We start from the raw sequence: 26,103 nt of genomic DNA, 5'->3' as shown, positions 1-26,103 counted from the left end.
TCTTCCCCAATGATGATGATGATTTTGATAGCCTAAGCAAAATAAAAGCTCAAACTGATATCCAAAATACTCATCTATTCTGGTTGACTCCAATAAAAAAGGACAATATATTTAACCAAAAGTCACATATTAAAACCTTCATATAAGGATTTAAAGACTCTACAATTCAATTTGAACTTCGGCTTTATAGGGTTAAAGCAATGAAGGATGAGCTTAAAGTATCAGCATGCTACTGAAATCCATTTAAATACTATATGGAGATACATTACCAAAGAAAAAACAAGAAACTGACAAAGTAATTCCTCTTCTGAAGAACAAAAATGAACCTGGACATCAAAAGCATTGTGTTTAAGCCTTTTACAGTCCTTTAGGTCCCTTCATGTTTTTCTGATTTCACACACCCTCGTTTGGCACAGCTTCCTTAAATAATCTATACTTAGATTTATTTGCTCAACCATCACTTTATAAGATTGAGCGGAAAAGTATAGTTTTGAAAAATCCTACTGAGAATAAGAAACACAATTTAAGGGGCGCCTGGGTGGCTCAGTGGGTTAAAGTCTCTGCCTTCGGCTCAGGTCATGATCCCAAGGGTCCTGGGATTGAGCCCCCCATCGGGCTCTCTGCTCCTCAGGGAGCTTGCTTCCTCCTCTCTCTCTGCCTGCCTCTCTCCCTACTTGTGATCTCTGTCTGTCAAATAAATAAATAAATAATCTTAAAAAAAAAAAAAAAAAAGAAACACAATTAAAAAAAATTAAACCGAAGAATCTTTACATTTTCCATTTAAGTGTTTCAACTTTTATTTGGTGCAGGTAACATGTTGGGTTAGCCAACAGCAGGAATCTAGTAAGAAAGGCTCTTTTGCAAAGAGGGCAGTGCCACCAGCCTAAATCCAGAGAATGATCCTTCAGCTACTGGCCATATCCAGAAGGCCAAATTTGACTGTCATTTTATTTTTTTTTATTTTTATTTTTTTAAAATATTTTATTTATTTATTTGACAGACAGAGATCACAAGTAGGCAGAGAGGCAGGTGGAGAGGGAGGTGGAGAGGGAGGAGGAAGCAGGCTCCCTGCTGAGCCGAGAGCCCGATGAGGGGCTCGATCCCAGGACCCTGGGACCATGACCTGAGCTGAAGGCAGAGGCTTTAACCCACTGAGCCACCCAGGTGCCCCTTGACTGTCATTTTAAAGAGCTTGTAAAAGAATGACAATCACAGTTTAAACAATAGCTCCACATTAAGAAGTATATACACTATCTCACAACTATTTTTATGCAGATTTGGGGACTATTTTTAGTAACTGACTGTTATCTTAAGAGCTGACAGCCTACTATTCAAACCAAAAAATATGGAAATTTTAAAGTCACAATCAGATACACACAGGAGTCCACTCAGATTATGTCTGACTTGAGCCAATACCAAATACATCCATTCCATCTAAAGAAGCAACTTAACGCAGAACAAACACAGGTTTTGTAGTCACAGGCCAACGTTGAAATCTGGCTTTAACACTTAGTTACTATGACAAAGTTGCTTTATCACTTAGTAACTATGACAAAGCTAGACAAGGTTTGGCAAGTGACTGAACACAGTGACCTTCACTTTCCTCCTCAGTAAAAACAGGACTGTAATAACTACTTCACAGAACTGTTGTGAGGATTCAATTAGGCAACTTATTTAAAGTGCCTCACTTAGTGCCTGAATCAGAACTGTGTAGGCACCTCAAAAGTGTTTGAATAAATACTAAAAACACCTTTATTAACAATTAGTAATAGTATCAACAGCGACACAAATTGAGAGCAGCAGATGATGCTTCATTTTGTGCTACCCTTTTTTCAATAAAATATTTAAATGTCATTGTTATTATTCTTTTTAAGCCTTTAACCATGTTGGTAACAGAGTATAAAATCATATCTCTTACACAGCATCCACTTTTTTTTTTTTTTTAAGATTTTACTCATTTATTTGACAGATCACAAGCAGGCAGAGGCAGGCAGAGAGAGCAAGGGAAGCAGGCTCCCTGCTGAACAGAGACCCCCCCCCCCAAAGCGGGGCTTGATCCCAAGACTCTGGGATCATGACCTGAGCTGAAAGTAGAGGCTTAATCTACTGAGCCACCCAGGCGCCCCAGCATCCACTATCTTTCAAAGAAAGACATGATGGATACCACTACTGCATTCTATATTGTTTACTGTCAGCATTTTTCTTGTTCTATCTTCTCAGCTATTCTACAAATGTCTCCATCAACCAAAGTTTTTCTTTGCATGAGTAAAAACTCACCTAAAAATGATGTTCGTGTGTGAACTGATGTTTTTGCCTCCATACATAGTAATGATCCAGGCAGGCCTCGGTCTTACACTCCACTGTTTAAAACAGTCATCAGAAAATTCCCTCAAGTTCCATGCATGAGGTTCAAACATGTCATCAATACCATTAGTACAAAAAGGCATGATCATTTCTGTGCAGGCCTATAAAAGGAAACCAAAAGAGAATCCAGTAAGAAAATGAGGCACAGAGTTAAATAAATTACCCAAAGTCATACAGTGAATAGTAGCAAAGCTAGAACTTGAACTCAGGCAGTCTGGCTTCAAAGTACCCACTCTTTACTCTGTTAAACCATCTTTTGTTATTCCTGGAAAGGCCCAGCGAAGAAGTTAACAAAAGTTAGGGCTATATATTCTTCCTTCGTAAACTGCTTTCTTACACATCTTTTATCATAATTAATCATCAAAACAACTCTGGAGGGTATGTATTATTATTAGTCTCATACAGATTAAGGAATGGAGGTTGAGAGAGAGTCAAGTCAGGCTGCCCTTCTTTTCTGTATCCATAAAATGCTTCTTTATAGGACTTAGAAAGATCTATTGTAACATAAGTATCTTTTTTCACTGAGCTATATTTGAAAGAGAGATCATGTCCTATTTATCTCTGAGATAAATGGGTAAGTACCCAGAATATATTTGGTGATGATTAAATACAGGAAGGAAGGAACGAATGAATGAACGAACGAATTTATCCATGGTCTCACAGTGTAAGATAATGGAGCCCAGATTTGGATCCAGGTCAGTGACAAAATCTTGTGAACTCTGTTACAGTACAACGATATCAGTGAAAAGTAAGTTCTACTTGAGGAAATGATACACGCTTACCTGATAGCTCCAACCCTGGGTTCCCAGATTGCTAGTTGTTGTCTCTGATATATTCAGGCAACTCGCCTGGCCTGAATAATTATAATACACATTCAGAGCTTGGAAAATATTCTGTAGAAGCTGTGCATCAGATACACTGGGATTTTTCAAATACTGGCACACTACCTGTCATTTTAAAGAAATGTAAAGGAAAAAGAGTTTATATTTACAAAATCACAATTTTTAATGAAAAAAATTTTTCATTTGTCTATAAAACAATCTTAAACATCTAATAGCACTGCTTGATAGTTTTCATCTCGAGTATAATCCCGTTCATAAATGAATAAACCATTAATTTCCAAGTATAAAATTTAAATTATTCTCTTAGCTACAGAAATAAACCAGTCATTTGCATGGTGCAAAGTCCTCCACATCTACCACTGTAGGCTCATCCTTTCTTCCAATCTAGCAAAACCATTCCCATCACACCAGGCTCTTTCTCTGCTCTTTGCCTTTTCTCACCCTGAAATACCCTTTCCCACTCTCCCACTCCATTAATTTAGTCTGGCAAACACCAATTCATTTTCTATGATACTTAGCTCAAGTATCACCTCCTCTATAAGGCCATCATTAGCTACGGCTTCAAGTCGGGAAGATCTAAATCACCCGCTTTGTGCTTCTACTTATGCCCTGTACTTCCTGTGCTTCTACTTATGCCCTATAGCAGAGCCCCTATAACACTGCACTGTACTCATGTAATTCCAGAACATCTCACTCAGCACTTAGCAAAGTATCTGACAACTAAATGCTAGCTGAATGAGTAAGCACGTTTTTATGAAACTACAAAATTTATAAAATTTCTTATGGAAAAACTATACCAAGCTCCAACATCTGTGGAATGATAAGAAGCATATTAGGCAGTAAACCAGCTTCCAAATATTCCTATCACTAGACTATAATCAGCATCTGAAATTCTAGTATTTTTTTTTAAGATTTTATATATTTATTTGACAGAGAGAGATCACAAGCAGGCAGAGAGAGAGGAGGAAGCAGGCTCCCTGCTGAGCAGAGTGCCCGATGCGGGGTTCAATCCCAGGACCCTGGGATCATGACCCAAGCCGAAGGCAGAGGCCTTAACCCACTGAGCCACCCAGGCACCCCATAAAATTCTAGTATTAAAAATCACAGACAAGGGGAGCCTGGGTGGCTCAATGGGTTAAGCCTCTGCCTTTGGCCAAGGTCATGATCCCAGGGTCCTGGGATCAAGTCCTGTATCGGGCTCTCTGCTCAGCAGGGAACCTGCTTCCCCCCTCTCTCTGCCTGCCTCTCTGCCTACTTGTGATCTCTGTCAAATAAATAAATAAAATCTTAAAAAAAAAAATCATAGACAATACTTGGGGTGAGGAGTGAAAGAATGAGTGACTAGACAGTGGCATGGGGAATTTTTAGGGGTAGGGAAATATTCCCTATCTTCATAGAGGTCTGGGTTATATAATAAATAGTTCATTGGCAATTTGTGTAATTCACAGTACATAAATTTTATCTAAAAAAAAAAACATAAACAAATCCTGAAGTCCCATTAATGATGATAAAGGTGAAATGTTCAAAAGAAGTATACTGATATCTGCAACTTACCTTGAAATGCATTTTAAAAATAAAATGGAATAAAGGATAGAAGGATGGTTAGGCAAATATGTATGTACAAAATCAAATACAGCAAAATACTTTTCTAGAATTTAGGTGTCATTTTTATGGGTGTTCACTGTCCAATTATTTTAATGTTTCTACATTTGTAATTCTTCACAATAAAATGTGGGGGGAAATCACAGGCAATGTAATCACAGCAAAAAACAACCATAACTACTAATTACAGAGTTATGGGTTTACAACCATTATATCATATAGTCCTCAAACAATCTTATCAGATATATTATCATCTATTTTATATAGAGAAACTGAATCTTAAACCACTTATTCGAGGTTACTCAGCTAGTAAATGTTAAGATCTAGATACAACCCCAGATCTCTCTAGTTATAAAATACAGGTCTTATCCATCAAGCTACACAGCTTAGAAAGCATCCCCTGTAAAACCGCAAATGGCCACAATGGCAAGGAAATCACACTCCGTAAGCTTTCATCTTCTATTAACACCTTGACATGAAGTCAGTGATTTGATCCTTTCTCATTTCATATGGAAAAAATGTATATAGCAGGCAAGTACTGATTCAAAGAGAGAGAGAGGGGCGCCTGGGTGGCTCAGTGGGTTAAGCCTCTGCCTTTGGCCAAGGTCATGATCCCAGGGTCCTGGAATCGAGCCCCGCATCGGGCTCTCTCTCTGCTCAGTAGGGAGCCTGCTTCCTCCTCTCTCTCTGCCTGCTTCTCTGCCTACTTGTGATCTCTGTCTATCAAATAAATAAAAATCTTTAAAAAAAAATAAAATGAAAAATAAAAAAAAATATAAGAGAAAGACATCCAGAGAAGAAAGAGCCAAGAAAGAAAGAGTCTAGTTACTCTACTTTTGGGATAGGCTCTGGGCAGCAGAAGCCACAAGGCTTGGGCTGGCCTTATGCACCCACTCAGGAAAGGAGGACACTGAGAAAGGAAGTAAACAGCAAAAAGCAAACCTAGCCTCTAATCAGTTTTGCTTAGGACTAGTTTCCAGCAACATCTTTCTGATAAAAAAGGGAAACGTGAAAAAGTGGAAGAAATGAATCAGGGAAAATTCAATGTCTATGGAATTCTATGGAATGGACCTGTGGAATGCATAGAAGAACACTAAGGTCAAGCATATAGCTTCAATAGATGAGGCAGGGTGACAATGTAAGCTGGGCAGGAGGAAAAGTGAGTGCTGATGAGCAAAAACAAAGAAGTAGCCTAAAACTCGAAAAGAACAGTAGCAAGTTAAGTGTGACTCACATACTGGCATCAGATTCCCTCTCAGAGCTAGAACACTGGCCCTCTGTCAGGCAAAGAAAAGGAGTACCCATGAATAGCCATCTCTGCCAATAGCAGTTACTGTCATTCCTTAAAAGACACAAGCATGGCTGGGGACTGGCACCAGCTGACAATACTTGGGTTTCGGCAGTCCAGTTACACAAAGAGAACATCCTGGTCAGAAACTTGGCATCTAATAGAAATTCCATGCCCAGATTAAGGCCACTCCTGGGTCCACTGTCCTCTCTGAGGTCAGGGCTCCTTTGCAGTACTCGGTCCAGTTCTGAGCACCACACTTTAAAGACAATGACCAAAGGAGCAATCAGGATGGGGAGTTGAGGAAAAGTTGAAGCAATCCTACAATTGCTCATTTGTATCATTCCCAATCTTTTACACTACAAAGGCTACAATAAATAAACCTGAGGCTACATCATTACATATATCCTTAATTGTTTTCTGGAGGTAACTGATTCAAAGGAAATAAACATTTTTTAAAAAGATTTTATTTATTTATCTGAGAGAGAGCAGGAGCAATGGGGAGGGGCAGAGGGAGAAGCAGATGTCCTGCTGAGCAGGGAGCCCTACGTGGTGGGGCTCAAACCTAGGACCCTAGGATCATGACCTAAGCTGAAGGCAGATGCTTAACCAACTAAGCCACCCAGGTGCCCCAGGAAATAAATACTTTTAAGGCCTTTGTTACATCCTGTCAAGTTGCGTTACAGAAAGAAAGTACCAATTTATAATTCTACTGGTATATCAGATAACAGAAGGCCTAAAAAAAAAAAAAAAAATCACTTAAATTTTTTTTGTAAAATACTTACAAATTTCTAAGTATCATCCTCTAGCATAAAGAACACAATCTCTACATATCTCTGTGTACTTCCTTAACAATTATGGTAGTAAAGAATGAAATTTTCCAAAAAAATACTGAAGTTATACTAGCAAAACCTCAGCACTATTTCCATGCTTAGTTAAAAGAAGATAATCATGGGGCGCCTGGGTGGCTCACTCAGTCAGTTAAGTGTCTGACTCTTGATTTCAGCTCATGTCATGATCTTGGGGGTGTAGAAGTGAGCCCTGTGTTGGGCTCCGCACTCAGCACAGAGTCTGCTTGTTCTTCTCCCTCTGCTCCTCTCCCCTACCCTGCTCATACAGGCACTTTGTCTTTCTCTGTCTCTCTCTTCCTCTATTTCTTAAATAAATAAATAAAATTCAAAAATAAAACACGAATTAAAAAAAAGAATAAAAGGAGATAATCAGGGGCACCTCAGTGGCTCAGTGGGTTAAGCCTCTGCCTTCAGTTCAAGTCATGATCTCAGAGTCCTGGGATCCCGTCCTTGCATCCAGTTCTCTGCTCAACAGGGACCTGCTTCCCCCCTCTCTCTGCCTGCCTCTTTATTTGTGATCTCTCTCTCTGTCAAATGCATACATAAAATCTTAAAAATAAAAATAAAGGAGATAATCACATACTTTTATTAAAAATCCACAGAATGCACAAAACACTTATGTAAATGTTAAGTTGGAACCACATGAAACTGCCATGTTTATAAGTCAAAGGTGGTCAAGCTATCAGCTTCTTTGGTTCAACCTCATCTAATACCCACTTCACCTTAAGCCTGATAATTTGCAGTTATTAGCCAACTGACTGTTTATTTAAGGGTTATGATCTACTCAGACAACAAGGTAAGAGTCCCTGCCAACCACTTTCATTCAGAACACTCACCATCCACATAGCCTCTGTACTATATTTCCTACTAATTTCATGGACACTATCAAATTAGCTTCTTCCAAACAATTTCTATGTAAGGTATAGCATTTCCACTTGTGCCATAAATTCACTGATATGAGAATATCTGGGACAGAGGCTGCTAGTACAACTACCGAATATTCCTCGAGGTCAGGTACTTTCTCTACAATGGCCCAGGGTAAAACACAAGGCCATCCCCATATCACAGAGGAGAATATAGCTGGGAGAAGTCTGGCTACAGACATACAGTTTTAGTAGTCTGAACCCAGACTCTGGCGACAAAGTCCTGGGATAACACTGTCCCCCTATTATTATGTAATAACAATAATAGTTACTACTATATAACTAGTATCACTTTAGTGCTTACTATACATGGGGTTCTATTAAATTCTCATAATGACCCTTATAAGCATTACAAATATGATATCCCCACTTTGCCAATGAGGAAACTAAAGCACAGAGAGGCTAAGAAACTTGCCCAAAGTCATACAACCAGGAAGTCGCAGAGTTGGAATTCAAACGGAAGACACACTCTGGAGCTTCCATTTGTAATAACCAACACTACACATACTCAACCTCAAGGTTTTAGTGTAAGAGAAAAATAACAATACAAACAGTGCCTAAATATACCTGTAGTCTCACACTTAAATATTGTAAGCAATTTTTTAAATTCTTAGATTATCTTTATATTTTTCTAAGTTTATCTGGTAAAAATCTTAATAAAAGGGATTCAATATAAAAATAAAATATATAATATATATTTTATATTATATAAATTTTATATTTATATAAAAATCATACAACTTTTTGGGGGTGCCTGGGTGGCTCAGTCAGTTAGGTGGCTGCCTTCGGATCAGGTCATGATCCCAGGACCCTGGGATCGACTCCATGTCGGGCTCCCTACTCAGTGGGGAACCTGCATCTCCCTCTCCCTCTGCCTGCTGCTCTCCCTACTTGTACTCTCTCTGTAATAAATAAATAAAATCTTAAAAAAAAAAAAATCACACAACTTTTTTATTATGCAACAAAGAAAACTGTAAAATAGTAATTAATATGAGGCTCAACAATCAACATACGAAATACTTAATTTACCTTCTATTTCCTAGAGCAAAAGTAAATGTACAGGGAAAAGAAATTTAAAAAGAGCATTACACATCCATTTTAATTATGGCTTTAAAGAGTGTAGAAACAGAACATTTCTATTTTAGTACCAAACTAATTAGCTCTGCACCCAAATATTTAATTTGTGCTTTGACCCCACATACACTAGAGAAAGTAAAGACAATGATCTGTTTCAGAGCTTTACGTGTCCCTTTACTTATAAGGATAAGCATTTGAATAAAGAAAGAAAAAAGGAGGCAAAGAAATTTTTTTAAAAGAAGGAAAGAAGATAGGTTAAAAAAAAAAAAGACCAACCTCCTCTCAGAAAGTATGGTCCATCCACATTAGAGAAAGGATTAAGCAGATACATTCAGCTTTTCTAATAGATATTCTTTCTCTAAGGTTTCAATACCCCTCTCACACTCACAGATAATCACATTAGTTTTGTCTTTAAAAGCTCTCCTTTCATAGAATGCACCTAAACCGCTTAAACCACCCAGAGAGGTCGAATACATTATCAAACACCAAGACAAACCGAAGAAATTTTCCATTTTATGTCTTATTATTTCACTATATCTATCTGCATGCTCAGAAGGCTAAGCCAAGAGATGTGGTGAGTTATCAGCTAAAAACTTATTCAAAATAAACAACCTCTATAGTATCCTTAAACACTGCTTTTTAAGCTGAGAAGAGGTCTAGTAGTTTTTATGCTGACAGAGCAGTCAAATTACAGAGAGGTTTTCTATTTCCCTTTTTCTTGTGTTCCCTCAGCCAAGTCCATGATTATTTCTGCATGAATGTTGCAGCTTCTGTTAACAGTAAACAAAAGCAAAAGAAGTCTGAGTGTACACAGCCCACAAACAAATTAAAAAGAACGATACTTGAGTTGACACAGAAAAGACATTCAATCACTGCCTATGGATCATTCAGAACCATACAAGGTCCAGGCAGAATTGGAAATCACCTACTTTTTTTTTCATAACCCAACTGTTACACATCATCTCACTATCCTAAGCCTGAGTTACAGACTTAGAAAAGGACGGCTGTTTGTCAGCCCTTAAAAAGGAGGAAGTGTATCAGAGGGAGGAGGAGTCCTGGTTAAATGGAACTATCCAAGTGAAAGAGTGGTCCCCAACTGGGTAGTGTTCCTGGGATTAGTGGGTTGGGAGAACAGAGAGGAGGTCAAGAAAGGAGAAATAGAATGAACACTGAAAGAAAGTGATATAAAGCTAAAAGTCTGGGAGGGAGACATGTAGTAGAAATACTCTAAAATCATATAGGATAAAACTGGAAATAGGGCAATGGAAATTTCTCAAGCAGGGGGCAAAGAGAGATTTCTTTTGGTTGGTGTGCAGGCAAGAAACAGAATCATAAATATATTATAAGCAATCAAGAATTGCTTAATATGCCAAAAAGATAAAACTGTAAGAAGTAACTGAAAAGAATGACAAGAAGTAGTCCTAAAGAAAAACAAAAGGTGATTATAGGGCAAAGACCCAAGTTACCTTGTCTTAAAAATAAACTTTTATAATGTATATACACTAAAGATAAAAGAACTGTGCTAGATCAAAAACAGAATGCAAAATATCTCAGATACACTCCACTAACTTTGAGTGAATATTTAAGAGAAAGAAAGGATAGACATTTATTTACATTTAAAGATGCAACAGCAAAGTATCTCAAAAGGAACATTAAAGAAATGGGTAGAGAAGCGAAGTTAGTGTTCCTTGTTCCAAATCATAAACAAATGAACACTGAAAAGCCGTATTCCTCTGGCTTTTTTCTAAATCAGGAGTTGGCATACTAAAGACCACAGGCCAAATCCAGGCTACTGCCTGTTTTATAAATAAAGTATTTTTGTGACACTGGCTACTTTCTTGCTACAGCTGCAGAACTGAATAACTGCAGCAGAAACCGAATGGTCCACAAAACATAAAATATTTACTATCTAGTTCTTTACAAATAAAGTTTGTTGACTTTTGTTGTAAATAACAAGGGAATTCCCCATATGTTTTTATCACCTGACAACTCATTTGTTCTTCAAGTGGGCATAAAAATGCAAAAGTAATTATCACTTTGTAAAGAGAATACAGTTAAATCTGATAGTTGTCACAATGCAGCTAGTGATCCACCCAAAACTTCAGCCAAATCCTCTCCTCATGCAGTGCAATATGGTAGAAGATCAGAGGTTCTGAACAATGGTAGACCCAAGCTCAAATCCCACTTTTACCATCTTCACTGAGCTTAAATTTCCTCTTTATAAAACTCCATAAATTTCCTCTCCATTGTACCTCTTTTTCATATGTAAGGGGATTAAATGGGATAGCATATATGAACGTGTTCTGCAAACAGTAAAATAATATAGATAAGGCCTTATTAGCACAAAGACATATATGGAGGCTAACTGACTCGAATTTATTTTTTTCTCATTATTTTGATCCAGGTTTTCTTACCATGAGAGAGACAGCTCTTTTAAATATTTCTGTATTATCTAAATTCAATTTAATTCAATACACATTTACCTCTGGCCTGTATGTGCAAGACATCCAGTTGTCATTCTACTTTTTAGATGAAGAAAAATATCTCTAATAGCAAATGACCTTGTTCCATTTGGGTTATAAAGTTTTAAGCAAAATGTTCATTTAATATTAACTTCAAAGGGACTGTTAAATTAAAAGTGCTTTTGAAAACTGGTTCTCATATTATCAAGTCTGTTTACATTTCTGGCATTCATTCCAGCTGCAGAATCAGTTATATTCTCTAAACTTAACCATCAAGTTGGCCAAACTTGGATTTTAAAACTAAGAATGTTCTTTACAAAGAAATGCTTAAAAGGAGATACACAGGGCGCCTGGGTGGCTCAGTGGGTTGAGCCTCTGCCTTCGGCTCAGTAATTGCTGCTAATGGAGTGATTACTGTGTGTCGTGTCTTGTGCTGAACACTTTGCATGGACAATTTACTTATTACATCTTTGTGATGTATGTGAGACAGGTAGACCTGTGTCGTATATGGTTAGTGGTTAATAAATGGGATCTCAGGGTCCTGGGATCGAGTCCCGCATCAGGCTCTCTGCTTGGCGGGGAGCCTGCTTCCTCCTCTCTTTCTCTGCCTGCCTCTCTGTCTACTTATGATCTCGCTCTGTCAAATAAATAAATAAAATCTTCAAAAAAAAAAAAAAGGAGATACACAATAAGCATTTTGCCATATAAAGAACCTAAACATTTATGATGTAATGTGTCTTTACACTTTCCAGAGTGTTTTCACATCTAGTATTTTATTTGATCCTGAGCACAACCCTACGGAGAACTAAGTATAATTATTTCATTTTGCAGAGGAAGATGTTCAGAAGAAGATAGCCTCACCCAAGATCACACAGCTGGTAAATGGTAGTTTCTAGATCAAGGATCCAGAGTCAGTACTCTTTCCACTCCACCTGCTGCATGGAGATCACTCCTTTGTGATAAATGTGTAGCACTTAGAACACATTAGCAGTTGACTGAATCATAGCATGTGAGAGCATTTGCCATTTATTAACCACTAACCACATACGACACAGTTCTACCTGTCTCACATACATCACAAAGATGTATTAAGTAAATTGTCCATGCAAAGTGTTCAGCACAAGACACGACACACAGTAATAACTCCATTAGCAGCAATTACTGGTATTAGTTTTAATTCATACAACTCTATAATCTATTCATTTTGTCTTCTTTATTCAAATAAGAGGAAACTGATGTTCAGAAAAGTTAGATAAGGGACGCCTGGGTGGTACAGTTGGTTAAGTCACCAACTCTTTGTTTGGGCTCAGGGTCATGAGATGAGCCCCGCCTCAGGCTCTCCATTCAGTACAGAGTCTGCTCAAGACTCTTTCCTGGGGCACCTGGCTGGCTCAGTCATTAAGTGCTTGCCTTCATCTCAGGTCATGATCCCAGGGTCCTGGGATCGAGCCTCACATGGGGCTCCCTGATCGGCAGGAAGCCTGCTTCTCCCTCTCCCACTCCCCCTGCTTGTGTTCTCCCTCTTGATGTGTCTCTCTCTGTCAAATAAATAAATAAAATCTTAAAAAAAGAAGACGACGACTTGTCTTTAACAACAACAACAAAATGACTCTTTTCTTTTCCCTCTACCTGTTGTTAAATAATAAGATAAATAAATAAAAATAAATAAATAAATAAATCTTTAAAAAAGGGAAAAAAGAAAAGTCAGGTAAGATGTCCAAGTGAGGGGGGCCTGGGTGGCTCAGTGGGTTAAAGCCTTTGCCTTCGGCTCAGGTCATGATCCCAGGGTCCTGGGATCGAGCCCCACATCAGGCTCTCTCCTCCATGGGGAGCCTGCTTCCTCCTCTCTCTCTTTCTGCCTGCCTCTCTGCCTACTTGTGATCTCTGTCTGTCAAATAAATAAATAAAATCTTAAAAAAAAAAATTAAAAAAAAGACGTCCAAGTGAGTAACCAAAAAGTGACAGAAGTCAGGATTTCTGCCCAGGTTAGTCAAACCAAGAGTCCCTTTGTCACTGGAGATTCCTTTACTGCTAAAAGTCACAGAAAGCACCAGTTTAAAAAACAAAACAAAATCCCGAGACTAATAATACACTATATGTTAATTAACTTGAATATAAATTTTAAAAAAAGAAAGAAAGATGCTTTCTATAAACAAAAAGAAAGAGAGACAGAAGTTCATATTAAAAGTGATAAAAGGACATTTTTCTGTTACCTTTATAGGCCAAGCAGGCAAAGGCTGTAAAAAGTCACACTCATAAGGGTAGTCCACCATTGCCAGATTTATCCAGGTTTCAGAGAGCCAGGCTTTCAAATGCTGGACATCCTGAGCATTTGTTAATGCGGTACATAAGTCAAGGGCTTCAGAAAGCCAACGCAAGCCAGCACCTGAGAAGAGAATCACATTGTTGGGAACCTAAAAAGCACTATATGACAGAACGCTTTACTCAATACTCCAGAAAATTCAATATTCTATACCATTTCTCCAAGAATGCTTTTTCAACATTCAATAAAATATTTTTAGGCATCTGGATAATGCCATGATAAACAGGTTGTCTATCCTCATGGAGTTTGCCAGAAATTATATGAATTATTCCCTGTTTTAAAGATACGATTGAGGTAAACAAGTAAATAAACAAATGGAACACTAGAGAGCAATCAGTGTAAACCCCAACAAGTAAAACAAATGGAAGTATCTGACATAGTGTCAAGCAAAAGACAGCAGACACAAAACATACATACTGTGTTCTTGATTATACTGGATGATGAGTAAACTATTACACCATACCGATTATGTTTTCCCTTGTGAAAATTCATCAAGTGATGTATTTTGATTTGTGTATGTTTTTGCATGTTTTACCTAAGTAAAAATGTTACTGAAAAACTGAGAAGTGTTGAAATTAACAAGTGAAAGGTAAAAAACTCTGTGATTCCATTCTATTAATTAAAGCTTACCTGTTCTTGAGAATCGATTAATAGCATCCCAGGAGCTACGGATGGTTTCTGAACAATTTGGACCACCTCTCTTAAAATCTTTAGTTACAATCTCCATAAATACACCACAAGGTACCAGATTACCAAAATGCCAAATGGGGGCGGAGGCTGCAAGAGCTCTAAATGGTGAGAAAAATAAGAAAGGAGAAAAGAAAAAAAAATGCAACTTACTGAATTAAAGTTCTGAAATTGAAACTAATACTGAACAAAAATGGTGAGAAAAATTACAGTTGTTAATGAGATATAAAGTAGAAATATCAGTACAACAGAACTTGTTTTACCAAAACAAATCTCTAAGTATGCTTGACAATCATTAAGAAGTGCTCATGTCCAACATAAATGCATTTACCCAACCACTATATGAGGATATTTCATCCTGAACCAGGCTGCAAGCATGCCACCGTAAGAGCCCCCTATGGCAATGACAGGTTGATTTTTAGCTCCTGGGATTGTTTTTTTCAAGTGTTTGATTAACACTGCAAAATCAGCCAGAGCTTGTTCTGATGTCAGAAAATTCAAGTGTCTGGAATCCTAAAGAAAAATAACAAAGAACAAATATAAATGTACACATAATAGCAGCTTAGGCATAGCATAGATCCAAGAAAAAAGCCAGTCAGATAAGCTTTTCTCCAAACAGAATTTCTAAGCAATTGAGTTAAAATGCCTAGTCAACATAAGAGCAATGTTGATTTAAACAAATCATTAAAACAATGATTTTAAGTTTGTGTGACAAACATAATATATTTTGCATTCAAATGTAATTTCGATTAAATGCTATTTACCAAAGATCTTGTTGAGGTTGTAGAAATAACAGAAACAAACTCTAAGTAACTTTTAACTGCAAATGTGACAGAATACAATTTTCAGCTTAACAGATAATTGCTGTATAATTTTTATTTTAAAACTTGAAACATTTAAAATGGCTACCATACAGGCAAAAGGAGACCGAATCCTGTGAAATACTGAAGTATCATCAATAAAAATAAATCTCACCCTCCCAAGTAAGAAAGAAAATTATGTCTGATATACCAACAACCAGAAATTACCCTGTTGTAAACAACAGAAAATTAGAGTTAAAAACAAAAACCAATAGAACAATTATTTTCAGGCATTAGAAAAACAGCAATACCAGACATTGATCCTGAGAGAAGGATACTCAAAAAGTTCCATGATCATCTAATTCTCTGCCTAGAGACAACTGCCTCACTTTAACATAGGGAAGTAAAGCTCAGAGCTCTGCTAAACTGAGGAGGCTAATAAAGTATCTCCCTTTAAAAGATAAGTCCTCTCTTTGAACTTGTACTGGACTTAGTGACTTGGTTCTAACCAATAAAATGTGTCAGAAGCGATATGTGACTTCCAATGTTAACTCATAATAAGCACTGCAGTTTCCACCTTGCTCCATTGGATTACCGACTTTGAGGGAAGCCAGCTGCCTTGTCATGAGGCCATTGAACTAAGCCTTTGGAGAAATGCAGGAAGAGACAAATTGTAGCCTCTGGCTAACACCCAGCAACATTTTATCACTCATGTGGATTCTCCCTATAGTGGAGAAGGTTCTCTGGCACCAGTCAAGCCTTCAGATAATTGTTAGCACCAGCTGACATCTCAACCTCATGAGACCCCTTAAAAAAGAACCTCCTAGCTGAGCCACTTTTAATTTCTTACCCACAAGAGCATGAGACAATAAATGTCTACTGCTGTTTTAAATCACTAAGGTTTTTGTTTTTGTTTTTTTAAGATTATTTATTTATTTATTTGACAGAGATCACAAGTAGGCAGAGAGGAAGGCGGGGAGGAGTGGGGGAAGCAGGCTCCCCGATAAGCAGAGAGCCTGATGTGGGGCTCGATCCCAGGACCCTGAGATCATGACCTGAGCCAAAGGCAGAGGCTCAACCCACTGAGCCACCCAGGCGCCCCTAAATCATTAAGGTTTAAGGTAAATTGTTACATAGCAATAGGTAACTAGTACAGCTATATACCTATTAGGCTGTCTTACTTGATCTTCATGCTTTGGTCTCACCACTCTGACTCCTTCCATCATTTAGCCAAGTCTGAAACCACACAGTTCCCATCTTTCCTCTTTCCTATCATCCTTTAGCCTTCCCCCTTATCCAAGATGTATACCTTCTGACTTCTTACCTCCTTGCTTATTGTCTGTCACTAGTCTTTTACTTCCAGTTTTCATCGCATTATGTATAGTTGAGTGCGATTTTTTTCTAATCCTCGCATAATATTTGTAATATTATCCCCCAAGCTACTGACAAATTCTGTGAGCACATGAAGAGAAGGAAGCATATCAAAGAAGAGCCCTCCGCTCCTTTTTGCTAACAAAGCATGAAAGAAGGGATCTAGAAGAGGATACTACATTTCTGTCTGCAACAAGGTGACTACTTCTCAATGGTTTCAGGATCTATCAACTCTCCGAATCAGATAATTATGCAGAATAAGCAGCTAAAGAATAGTTTCTCATGCAGCCCAACAAATATCAGCAACTTGTTCTGCTTTTCATTTCATTTTTCACTTTTTATTTATTTATAATGAGGTAATAAAACCTCTGAGAACAAAAATTAAAACTCCTTTCAAAATAGGCAGCCTAGAAAATTACTGTCCCTGAGTTCTTCTAACTCAAGAGTTCCCAAAAAGGATGGTTTGTATATACTGGTAGTATGCATGATGGTCTTAGATAATACACAGTCTTTCTTAATTTAATACTTGTTTTAATGTCATTTAGAAAAAAACATGTAACTAGGATATAAAGCCCTTGTTAAGGTAAGGTAAAGTTTGAAAAGTTAGTTCTTTAAAGAAAAATATTGGGCGCCTGGGTGGCTCAGTGGGTTAAGCCGCTGCCTTCGGCTCAGGTCATGATCTCAGGGTCCTGGGATCGAGTTCCGCGTCGGGCTCTCTGCTCAGCAGGGAGCCTGCTTCCTCCTCTCTCTCTCTCTGCCTGCCTCTCTGCCTACTTGTAATCTCTGTCTGTCAAATAAAATAAATAAAATCTTTAAAAAAGAAAAGAAAAGAAAAGAAAAATATTGTGTAAATAATAGCGCAGATCGCAACCAAACACTCAGAATCACAAAGGCAGTACAGAGTGACTTAGATGCAGAAAATGTATCCTTTTTATTAGGCGCACAGTCTGTGGTCAAGGCCAAAGCTCCTTGTGAGATCAGGAAAGGCCAGAAGGTAATCCAAGTGGCCCGTTGGACTCACTGAAAACGGGATAATTTGTACTCATTTTATTGAAAAATACCTATTAAACAATTGAGTGCTCACTGTATTTTTTCCAGGGGTAGACCTAAGAATTTATGTGTATAATTTATAAACCAGAATTACTTACTGACATTTTTGCAACACTGAGAAGTTCCCTTCAAAGTCTCTGCAGCCATACCTTAGGATTTCTCTAGTTAGAGCTAACCTCATCACACTGAGTTAAAGACTGACCAACACTATAAATGATAATATTATGGCTTTAAAAAGGCTTAATCTGTTCAATTGCATATAAAAAGGAAAGATTACATACAAATTTTTGAAATTTCAAGCTGTTCAAATTAAAGCTATCATTTCTTTCTTAATGTTATTAGAACATGTAATACCCTAAACTTCAAAAAAAAAAAAGTTTTAAACTTAAAAATAAAAAAGTATACAGGCACACCTCAGAGATCTTGCATGTTCAGTTCCAGTTCACTTCAATAAAGTGGGCATCTCAATAAAGCAAGTCAAACTACTAGTTTGGCCTCCTAGTGCACATAAAGTTATGTTTACACTATACTGTAGTCCAGTAAGCGTGCATTAGTATTATTTAAAAAAAGATGTACATTCTTAATTTTAAAATACTTCATTGATAAAAAATCCTAACACCATCTGAGCTTTCTGAGCTTTCATCTTTTTACCAGTGGAGGATCATGCCTAAATGATGATGGCTGCCAACTGGTCAGGGGGGCAGTTGCTGAAGGCTAGGGTGGCTAAGGCAATGTCTTAAAATAAAACAACAATAAAGTCTGCCACATTGATTGATTTTTCCTTTCATGAGTGCTTTCTCTGTAGCTTGTGATGCTGTTCAATAGTAGTTAACCCACAGGAAAACTTCTTTCAAACTTGGAATCAGTCCTCTCAAACCCTATAGCTGTTTAACCAAGTTAAGTTTTTATAATTTTCTACATTCATTGTTGTTATTTCAACAATCTTCATAGCATCTTCACCAGCAGTAGATTCCATCTTCAGAAACCACTTTCTTTGCTCAACCATGAGAAGCAATTCTTCATCTATTCAAATTTTATCATGAGATTGGAGGATTTCAGTCACATCTTAAGGCTACACTTGTAATTCTAGTTCTCCTGCTATTTCTACCACATTTGCAGTTACATCCTCTACTGAAGTCTTCAGCCCCTCACAGTTACATACAAGGGCTGAAATCTACTTCTTTCAAACTCTAGTTCATGTTGATTATTTTGACCTCTTCACACAAATCCTAAATATCCTTAGAGGCATCTAAAATGGTGAATCTTTTCCAGGAGGTTTTCAACTGACTTTGCCCATATCTATCAGAGGATTCACTCTCTGTGGCAGCTAACGCCTTATGAAATGTATTTCATAAATAAGATTTGAAATTCAAAATGACTTTTTTTTAAAAAGATTTTATTTATTTATTTGACAGAGAGATCACAAGTAGGCAGAGGCAGCTGAGAGGGAGGGGGAAGCAGGCTCCCCACTGAGCAGAGAGTCCGATATGGGGCTTGATCCCAGGACCCTGGGATCATGACCTGAGCCAAAAGCAGAGGCTTAACCCACTGAGCCACCCAGACACCCCTCAAAATAACTTCTGGATCCATGGGCTGCAGAATAGATGCTGTATTAGGAGACATGAAAACAACGTTCACCACATTGTACATTTCCATCAGAGCTCTTGGATGACCAGGTGCATTGTCAATGAACAATATTTTGAAAGAAACTTTTTTCTTCCTAAGCAGTAGCTCTCAACAGTGATCTTAAAATATTCAGCAGACCATTTTGTGAACAGATGTGCAGCCATTCAGGCTTTGTTCTTCCACTTATACAGCACAAACAAAGTAGATTCAGCATAATTCTTTAAGGCCCTAGGATATTCAGGATGGTAAATGTGCACTGGCTTCAATTTAAAGTTACCAGCTACACTAACCCCTAACAAGAGAGTCAGGCTGTCCTTTCGAAGATTTGAAGCCAATCATTGACTTCTCCTCTCTAGCAATGAAAAGTCCTAGATGGCATTCTCTTTAAGAAGCTGTTTTGTCTATATTGAAAATCTATGGTTTAATGTAGTTGCCTTCATGAATTCTCTCAGCTAGATTTTCTGTATAACTTACTGCAACTTCTGTATCAGCACTTACTGCTTCATCTTCACTGTTATGTTATGGAGATGGCTTCTTTCCTTAAACCTCATGAACCAACCTCTGATAGCTTCAGACTTTTCCTCTGTAGCTTCCTCACCTTCCTCAGCCTTCATCAAATTGAAGAGAATTAGGGCCTTGCTCTGGATTAGGCTTTGACTTGAGGAAATGTTGTGGTTTGTTTGATCTTCTATCCAGACCACTCAAACTTTCTCCATATTAACAACAATGCTGTTTCACTTTTTTGTCAGGTGTATGTTCACTGGAGTAGCACTTTTAATTTCCTTCAAGAATTCTTTCTTTGCATTCACAACCTGGCTGAATGACTGGCACTAGAGGCCTAGCTTTTGGCCTCTCTCACTATTTTGAACTTTGAACATGCCTTCCTCACTAAGCTTAATCATTTCTAGCTTTCTATTTACAGTGAAAGACATGCAACTCTTCTTTTCTTTTCATTGGAACATTTAGAGGCCATTGCAGGATTATGCAGGATTATTAATTAGCTTATTTCAATATTTTTGTGTCTCAGGGAATAACCAGACCTGAGGAGACAGAAAGAGATGGAGGACTAGCCACTCGGTAGAGTAGTCAGAACAGATACGTTATTTATCAATTAAGTTTGCCATCTTATGTGAGCATCTTAGACAACTGATCACAGATCACCATAATATAAATAAATATAAAATAAATAAATATAATAATATATTATATTATATTATATTATATAATAATAATATTATTATATAATAAATAAATATAAAAACAATGAAAAAGTCAAATATATTATAAGAATTCCCAAAATGTATCACAGAGACACAAAGGAAGCAAATGCTATTAGAAAAATGGCACTGATACACTGGCTCAACACAGAGTTGCCACAAACCTTCAATTTGCAAATACCACATGATCTGTGAAGTACAGTAAATGGAAGTACAATAAAACAAGGCATACCTGTACTTACCCTGAATGATTTGTTACCAAAAGGTAGGGATTCTCCATAGTATCGATGTTCTGCAAAAACCAACATAGCCTTCAGTTGATCAGCCACATCCCACATGAACCCCTGGGAAGAATTTACAAATATTTTACAGGATAAAAACCAGGATGTGAAAAAAATCATCAAACCTTTTGGCAACTCCTATGAAACGAATGTTAAACCAGACCAAAAAGAACTCTGAGAAGCTGCATAATTTATGTTTGTTCTACAGATAAAAAATTATTGTTTCATTGTTGCACATCAATCTCATACTATGTTAGAGTGAAACAATAAAAAATAATCTCAAGTCACTCAAACACCAATCATTCCAACTCTCCTTATTCTAACATTCTAGCTGTAGGATCAATACTGTGTTGAAAATAGTCTTCAAATTGCCCTGTGTACCAGTCTAGGAAAGAACTGAGGATGTCTAAGTTAGCTGCCTACTCATAAACATTCACAACATAAAAGAAAAAAAAAACAATAAAAATAAGCATACTGGACTCCCTTGGGTTCCATATTATCTTATTTACTTGGAAATAAGCAGTCGCTAACAAAGGCCAGTAATAGCTGAGTGCTTACAATGCGTCAGGCACTGTTCTAAATACTTCATATATAGTAATTCCCTTAATTATCACAACAATCTAGGAGACAGGCACTTTTATTATCTCCATTTTAGAGACAGGGACACTGAGACACAGTAGTTTAAATATCCTATGACAGTCAACACAACTAGAAAGTGGCAGAGCTACGAACTGAACACTGGCTTGCTGGCTTCATAGCACAATCAGCCAGTGCATTCGACCTCCTTATGTCCACACTTAATGCTTGTGATTAATCAATCACTGCATTTTTTTCATTTACCTCAAATGGTGCCCTCAGAATTCTTCTTGACAAAGCACTCTAGGCAGCCAACATCAATCGATTAGATTTAGATTTAGCACAGATTAAAACTATTTGTCATTCCTAGGGCACACTCTTGTTTTTTAATGAACTGCTGCTCCCTACCAACAACTAAGAAATTTCTAAAAGGTTTTGTTCATTTCGATCAATAAATGAACAATTAAAAGATCTGCGTGCATGTGCTGATGGAGAATTTAAACTGTTATCTGTGATGGTTTCAATAATCCTTACTTTCTCTCTTAATACGTTGCCCAGTCCCTGCCATTTATCTGCAGATTCTGTAATAAGCAGCTCAAGCATGCTCTCCTCTACCTACTGATCACGGGCACCGCTGATCACTCCCGCTTCTCAACACCACCATGCTAGGCATAGCTCTCTATTACCATGTTGCAATATTTGCTTATATGTATGTCTTACCCTACCAGATTATAAGCTTCTTAAGGGTAAGGATCATCTATCAAAATAGCCACACCTCTGGGGAGCTGACTTCAGGCTTTTAATGGAAGCAATTTAAGTGAACTGATATGCATTACAATAAGTGATTATTTGCCTATATCTATTTCAGGGTATTTGTATTTTTCAGAAGAGGTCCATGTAATATATTAACATTTAATAATAGTATAGCATTGTCCTAAGTTCCTAATTCTTATTTAGTCCTCACAGCAACTCTATGAACCAGATTATTAATATACCCATTTAGCGCATAAGAAAACTGAGGCACAGAATAAGAAACTACCCAAAGTCACAAAGCATAATGGTAAAACAAGAATTCAATCCTTATCAGTCCTAATCAGTCTAATCACTCCTGACATTCTGCTACACTGTCTCTTAATAGATGAATGTCCAGAATATGTGAATATGCAACCAGGACATTTTAGTTTGTACAGGGATGTGTCTAGGGCTGGGAAAAAACTGAGATCCTCCTAAGGATCTACCTTTAGCCCCTTCCTGAACTGCTTCAACACTTGAGTGGCTCCTCCTCTCTACCACTTCTGAGGCAAGCCTGAAATTATGCTGCAGTGTCTGTCAGAGCAGTGGTGGGAGGAGCAGCTGCCTGTTTATTAATTCTATAAAGAAAAGGAGGGAGCACACAGGTGGCTCAGTTAAGTGTCTGACTTTTTAAAATTTTTTTAATTTTTCATTTATTCTTATTTTAAATTTTTTTTAAGTGTCTGACTCTTGATTTCAGCTGAGGTCATGATCTCAGGGTCATGAGACTGAGCCCCAAGTTGCGCTCTACACTGAATGTGGAGCCTGCTTAAAATCTCTCTCTCCTACTCTCTTTCCTCCTACCCTCCCATTTATTATCTCTCTCTCAAAAAAAAAAAAAAAGGAAGAGGAGGAGGAAGTGGGAGAGGAGCTGGAAAAATAACTGGACAGGAGAAGCTGCCCCATGGCCTTGGCATAAATAGGAAGTCACATAAGAGAAAGAAAAAAAAAAAAGCTAAAGCAGCCTCAGTTGTTCCATAGAAAAAGCAAGCAGGAATCTGATGGAAAATAAATCTTAACTTCATTTGTCACTGATGTAAGAGAAACAGACATCCTAGGATCTCATTTCTCAGGAAATTATTTTCAACTAACATATTTAGACTCAATATTCCTAAGGAAATAATCAGAAATGGGAAATCCAATAACAGTATAATTGGGTTCATATCTTTACTTCCAATTCAGTGTAGTTCAATACACATTTACTGAGACCTCCTGAATACTAGGCACCATTGCCAGACATTGGCAGTGGAGAAAATATAATTCAGTCTTCACTTTAAGGTAATTCACAGACTAGCTTTTTGGTAGGAAATTGACATCTTCTAGTCACAGTTTTGGAATACAAAAAGGAAAATTTCTTCCTTTCAAATTAAATGTTGTTAATGGATTTAAGTGTTATTATAAAAGTAGGATATACAGTCAGGGAAGCAAGCTGACATCTATACAATTTTTTAACCCTCACAAATATAGGAAAAATAGAACAGGAAAGCTAAAATCCTATTTGACAATCAAACTTGCATTTTTTTTTTTCTTATTTGCCCTGGCTTTGTTTAGGTTTTATCCATTTATTCATTTAACAAATATTTATTGAGCACCAATTATATGCCTTAGCACAGTTTTAGACTGAATACACAACACTGAACAAACAAAAATCACATCCTTGTGTTTACATTTACATTGACCATAATCAAAACAAACAAAAACCAAAAAAACCTATATGCAGTAACATTTAAAAAAAGATTTTAGGGGCGCCTGGGTGGCTCAGTGGATTAAGCCGCTGCCTTCGGCTCAGGTCATGATCTCGGTGTCCTAGGATCGAGCCCCGCATCGGGCTCTTTGCTCAGCGGGAGCCTGCTTCTCTCTCTCTCTGCCTGACTCTCTGCCTACTTGTGATCTCTCTCTCTGTCAAATAAATAAATAAAATCTTAAAAAAAATTAATTAATTAATTAATTTAAAAAGATTTTATTTATTTATTTGACAGAGAGACAGCACAGGCAGGGGGAGCTGCAGGCAGAGAGTGAGAAGCAGGCCTCCAGATGAGCAAGGCGAACCAATGTAGGGCTCAATCCCAGGACTCAAGGAATATGACCTGACTGAAGACAGATGCTTAACTGGGCCACCCAGATGCCTCTGCAATAACATTCTTATTCCCATGTCCCTCATATCCTTATTCACTCTAGAATCAAGACAAAAAAAAATTTTTTTTTTTTTTTTTAAAGATTTCACTTATTTATTTGACAGACAGAGATCACAAGTAGGCAGAGAGGCAGGCAGAGAGAGAGGAGGAAGCAGGCTCTCCGCGGAGCAGACAGCCCGATGCGGGGCTCGATCCCAGGACCCTGGGATCATGACCTGAGCCGAAGACAGAGGCTTTAACCCACTGAGCCACCCAGGCACCCCACAAGACAAAATTTTAAAAAAATGTACAATTCAACTATCCAAAAATATTTTCATGTATAATTCTTTAAGGCAGAACACACAGGCTTATTGGACATCTGTATTCAATCTTTTGTGATCTGCCCACTTGTATGCTTCTGCCATTTTTCTATTATTAGTGAGTTTTATCTGTTATTTTCTAAAGAGCTTCACAATTAGCTACAATGATACTTGGTCATACATACAGCAAAACATATTTTTTTCCAGTTTGCCATAATAAAAGGCAAACTGAGCATAAGAATTTGCACATACCGTATTATTACAAAACCAGGTAATGTCCCCTTCATTACCAGTGTAGAAAAGTATTGATCCACCATTTTTCTTCCAGTACGCATCAGCTATTAGGTACCGCTGTTTAAAAGTTTTATCAGCACTAAATCCAAAATGATCAACCTAAGACAAAAACACAGTAGACAAATTTCAGAGGAGAGGAATTTAATGAGAACAAAAAAAGTAATTAAGTTTATTCTTCCATTAAGATCAACCTATGTTACAAAAATAACCACAAAACTTTTTTTTTTTAATTTCTTTTCAGTGGTCCAGAATTCATTGTGCACCACACCTACACAAAACTTTTTAAACTTCATTTGATTTTAGTCACAGTAGTAATACTGGCACTGTTATTTTGAAATTACTTTCTTTATACTGTAAGATAAAAAAATATTAGGGGCACCTGGTTGGCTCATTTGGTAGAGCATGCAACTCTTGATCTCAGGGTCATGAGTTCATGCTCCATACTGGGTGTGAAACTTACTTAAAACAACAACAACAACAACAAAACCCAACAGGGGTTCCTGGATGTCTTGGCCAGTTAAGCATCTGCTTTCAGCTCAGGCCTCAGATAATGAATGATCAGTCCTAGGACTGTGCCCTGTGTGGGCTCCTGGCTCAGCAGGGAGTCTCTTTCTCCCTCTCCTTCTACCCCTCTACCCCACTGTGTGCGCACCTCTCTCTCTCAAATAAATAAATAAAAATCTTTAAAAAACAACAACAATAAAAAAGTGTTATCAGTACTCAAGATTTTCAGTGTAAGAGAAGAGATAACAATTATAAAGGAGGTATTTACAAAACAGTAATTAAAACTGAACTGGAAACAGAGATTCCAATCCATTAACTTTTAAAATACATATATCCCTGGGGCGCCTGGGTGGCTCAGCGGGTTGAGCATCTATCTTCCACTCAGGTCTGGATTCCCAGCACCTGGGATGGCCCTGCTCAGTGGGGAGTCTGCTTATCCCATTCCCTCTGCCCCTCCCCCTGCTTATGTGACCATTCTCTCTGAAATAAATAAAATCTTTTAAAAAATACAGATATCCCTTACCATCTGTATTTTCATTAGCTGATTGAAACATTCAATTCACAAAAATCTACTAGTTCAGAAGGATATCAAAAAAGAAAAAAAAAATACTAGTCATTTGTCACCACTTAAGGTGCCTATTAAACCAACTTAGAAATTGGGAATACAAAAATAAAAAACTCAACATTTAACCTCCCTTTCCAGTGGAATTGTGTTTCAAAATATCAAATAGTTCCAGTT

The 26,103-nt window shown here is 37.5% G+C and overlaps 1 protein-coding gene across 4 annotated transcripts in view; it reads right to left on the bottom strand.

Annotated features, from left to right (window-relative positions):
- The window catches only part of PRCP (prolylcarboxypeptidase), a 73,234-nt gene that overhangs the window by 9,859 nt on the left and 37,272 nt on the right, over window positions 1–26,103 (bottom strand). For all 4 annotated transcript variants that reach the window (XM_082682891.1, XM_082682892.1, XM_082682893.1 and 1 more), the window contains exons 3-9: window positions 24,819–24,959; window positions 20,726–20,827; window positions 14,751–14,932; window positions 14,363–14,520; window positions 13,623–13,795; window positions 3,147–3,311; window positions 2,278–2,465 (exon numbers count right to left, since the gene is read on the bottom strand). In XM_082682891.1, the coding sequence (XP_082539017.1) occupies window positions 2,278–2,465; window positions 3,147–3,311; window positions 13,623–13,795; window positions 14,363–14,520; window positions 14,751–14,932; window positions 20,726–20,827; window positions 24,819–24,959 (1,109 nt within the window). The remainder of the gene's footprint in view (window positions 1–2,277; window positions 2,466–3,146; window positions 3,312–13,622; window positions 13,796–14,362; window positions 14,521–14,750; window positions 14,933–20,725; window positions 20,828–24,818; window positions 24,960–26,103) is intronic.

This window comes from Mustela nivalis (assembly GCF_964662115.1).
Source record: "Mustela nivalis genome assembly, chromosome: 9".
Taxonomy (NCBI): domain Eukaryota; kingdom Metazoa; phylum Chordata; class Mammalia; order Carnivora; family Mustelidae; genus Mustela; species Mustela nivalis.
The sequence above is the reverse complement of the archived record's forward strand: the minus strand, read 5'-3'. Positions and strand labels throughout refer to the sequence as shown.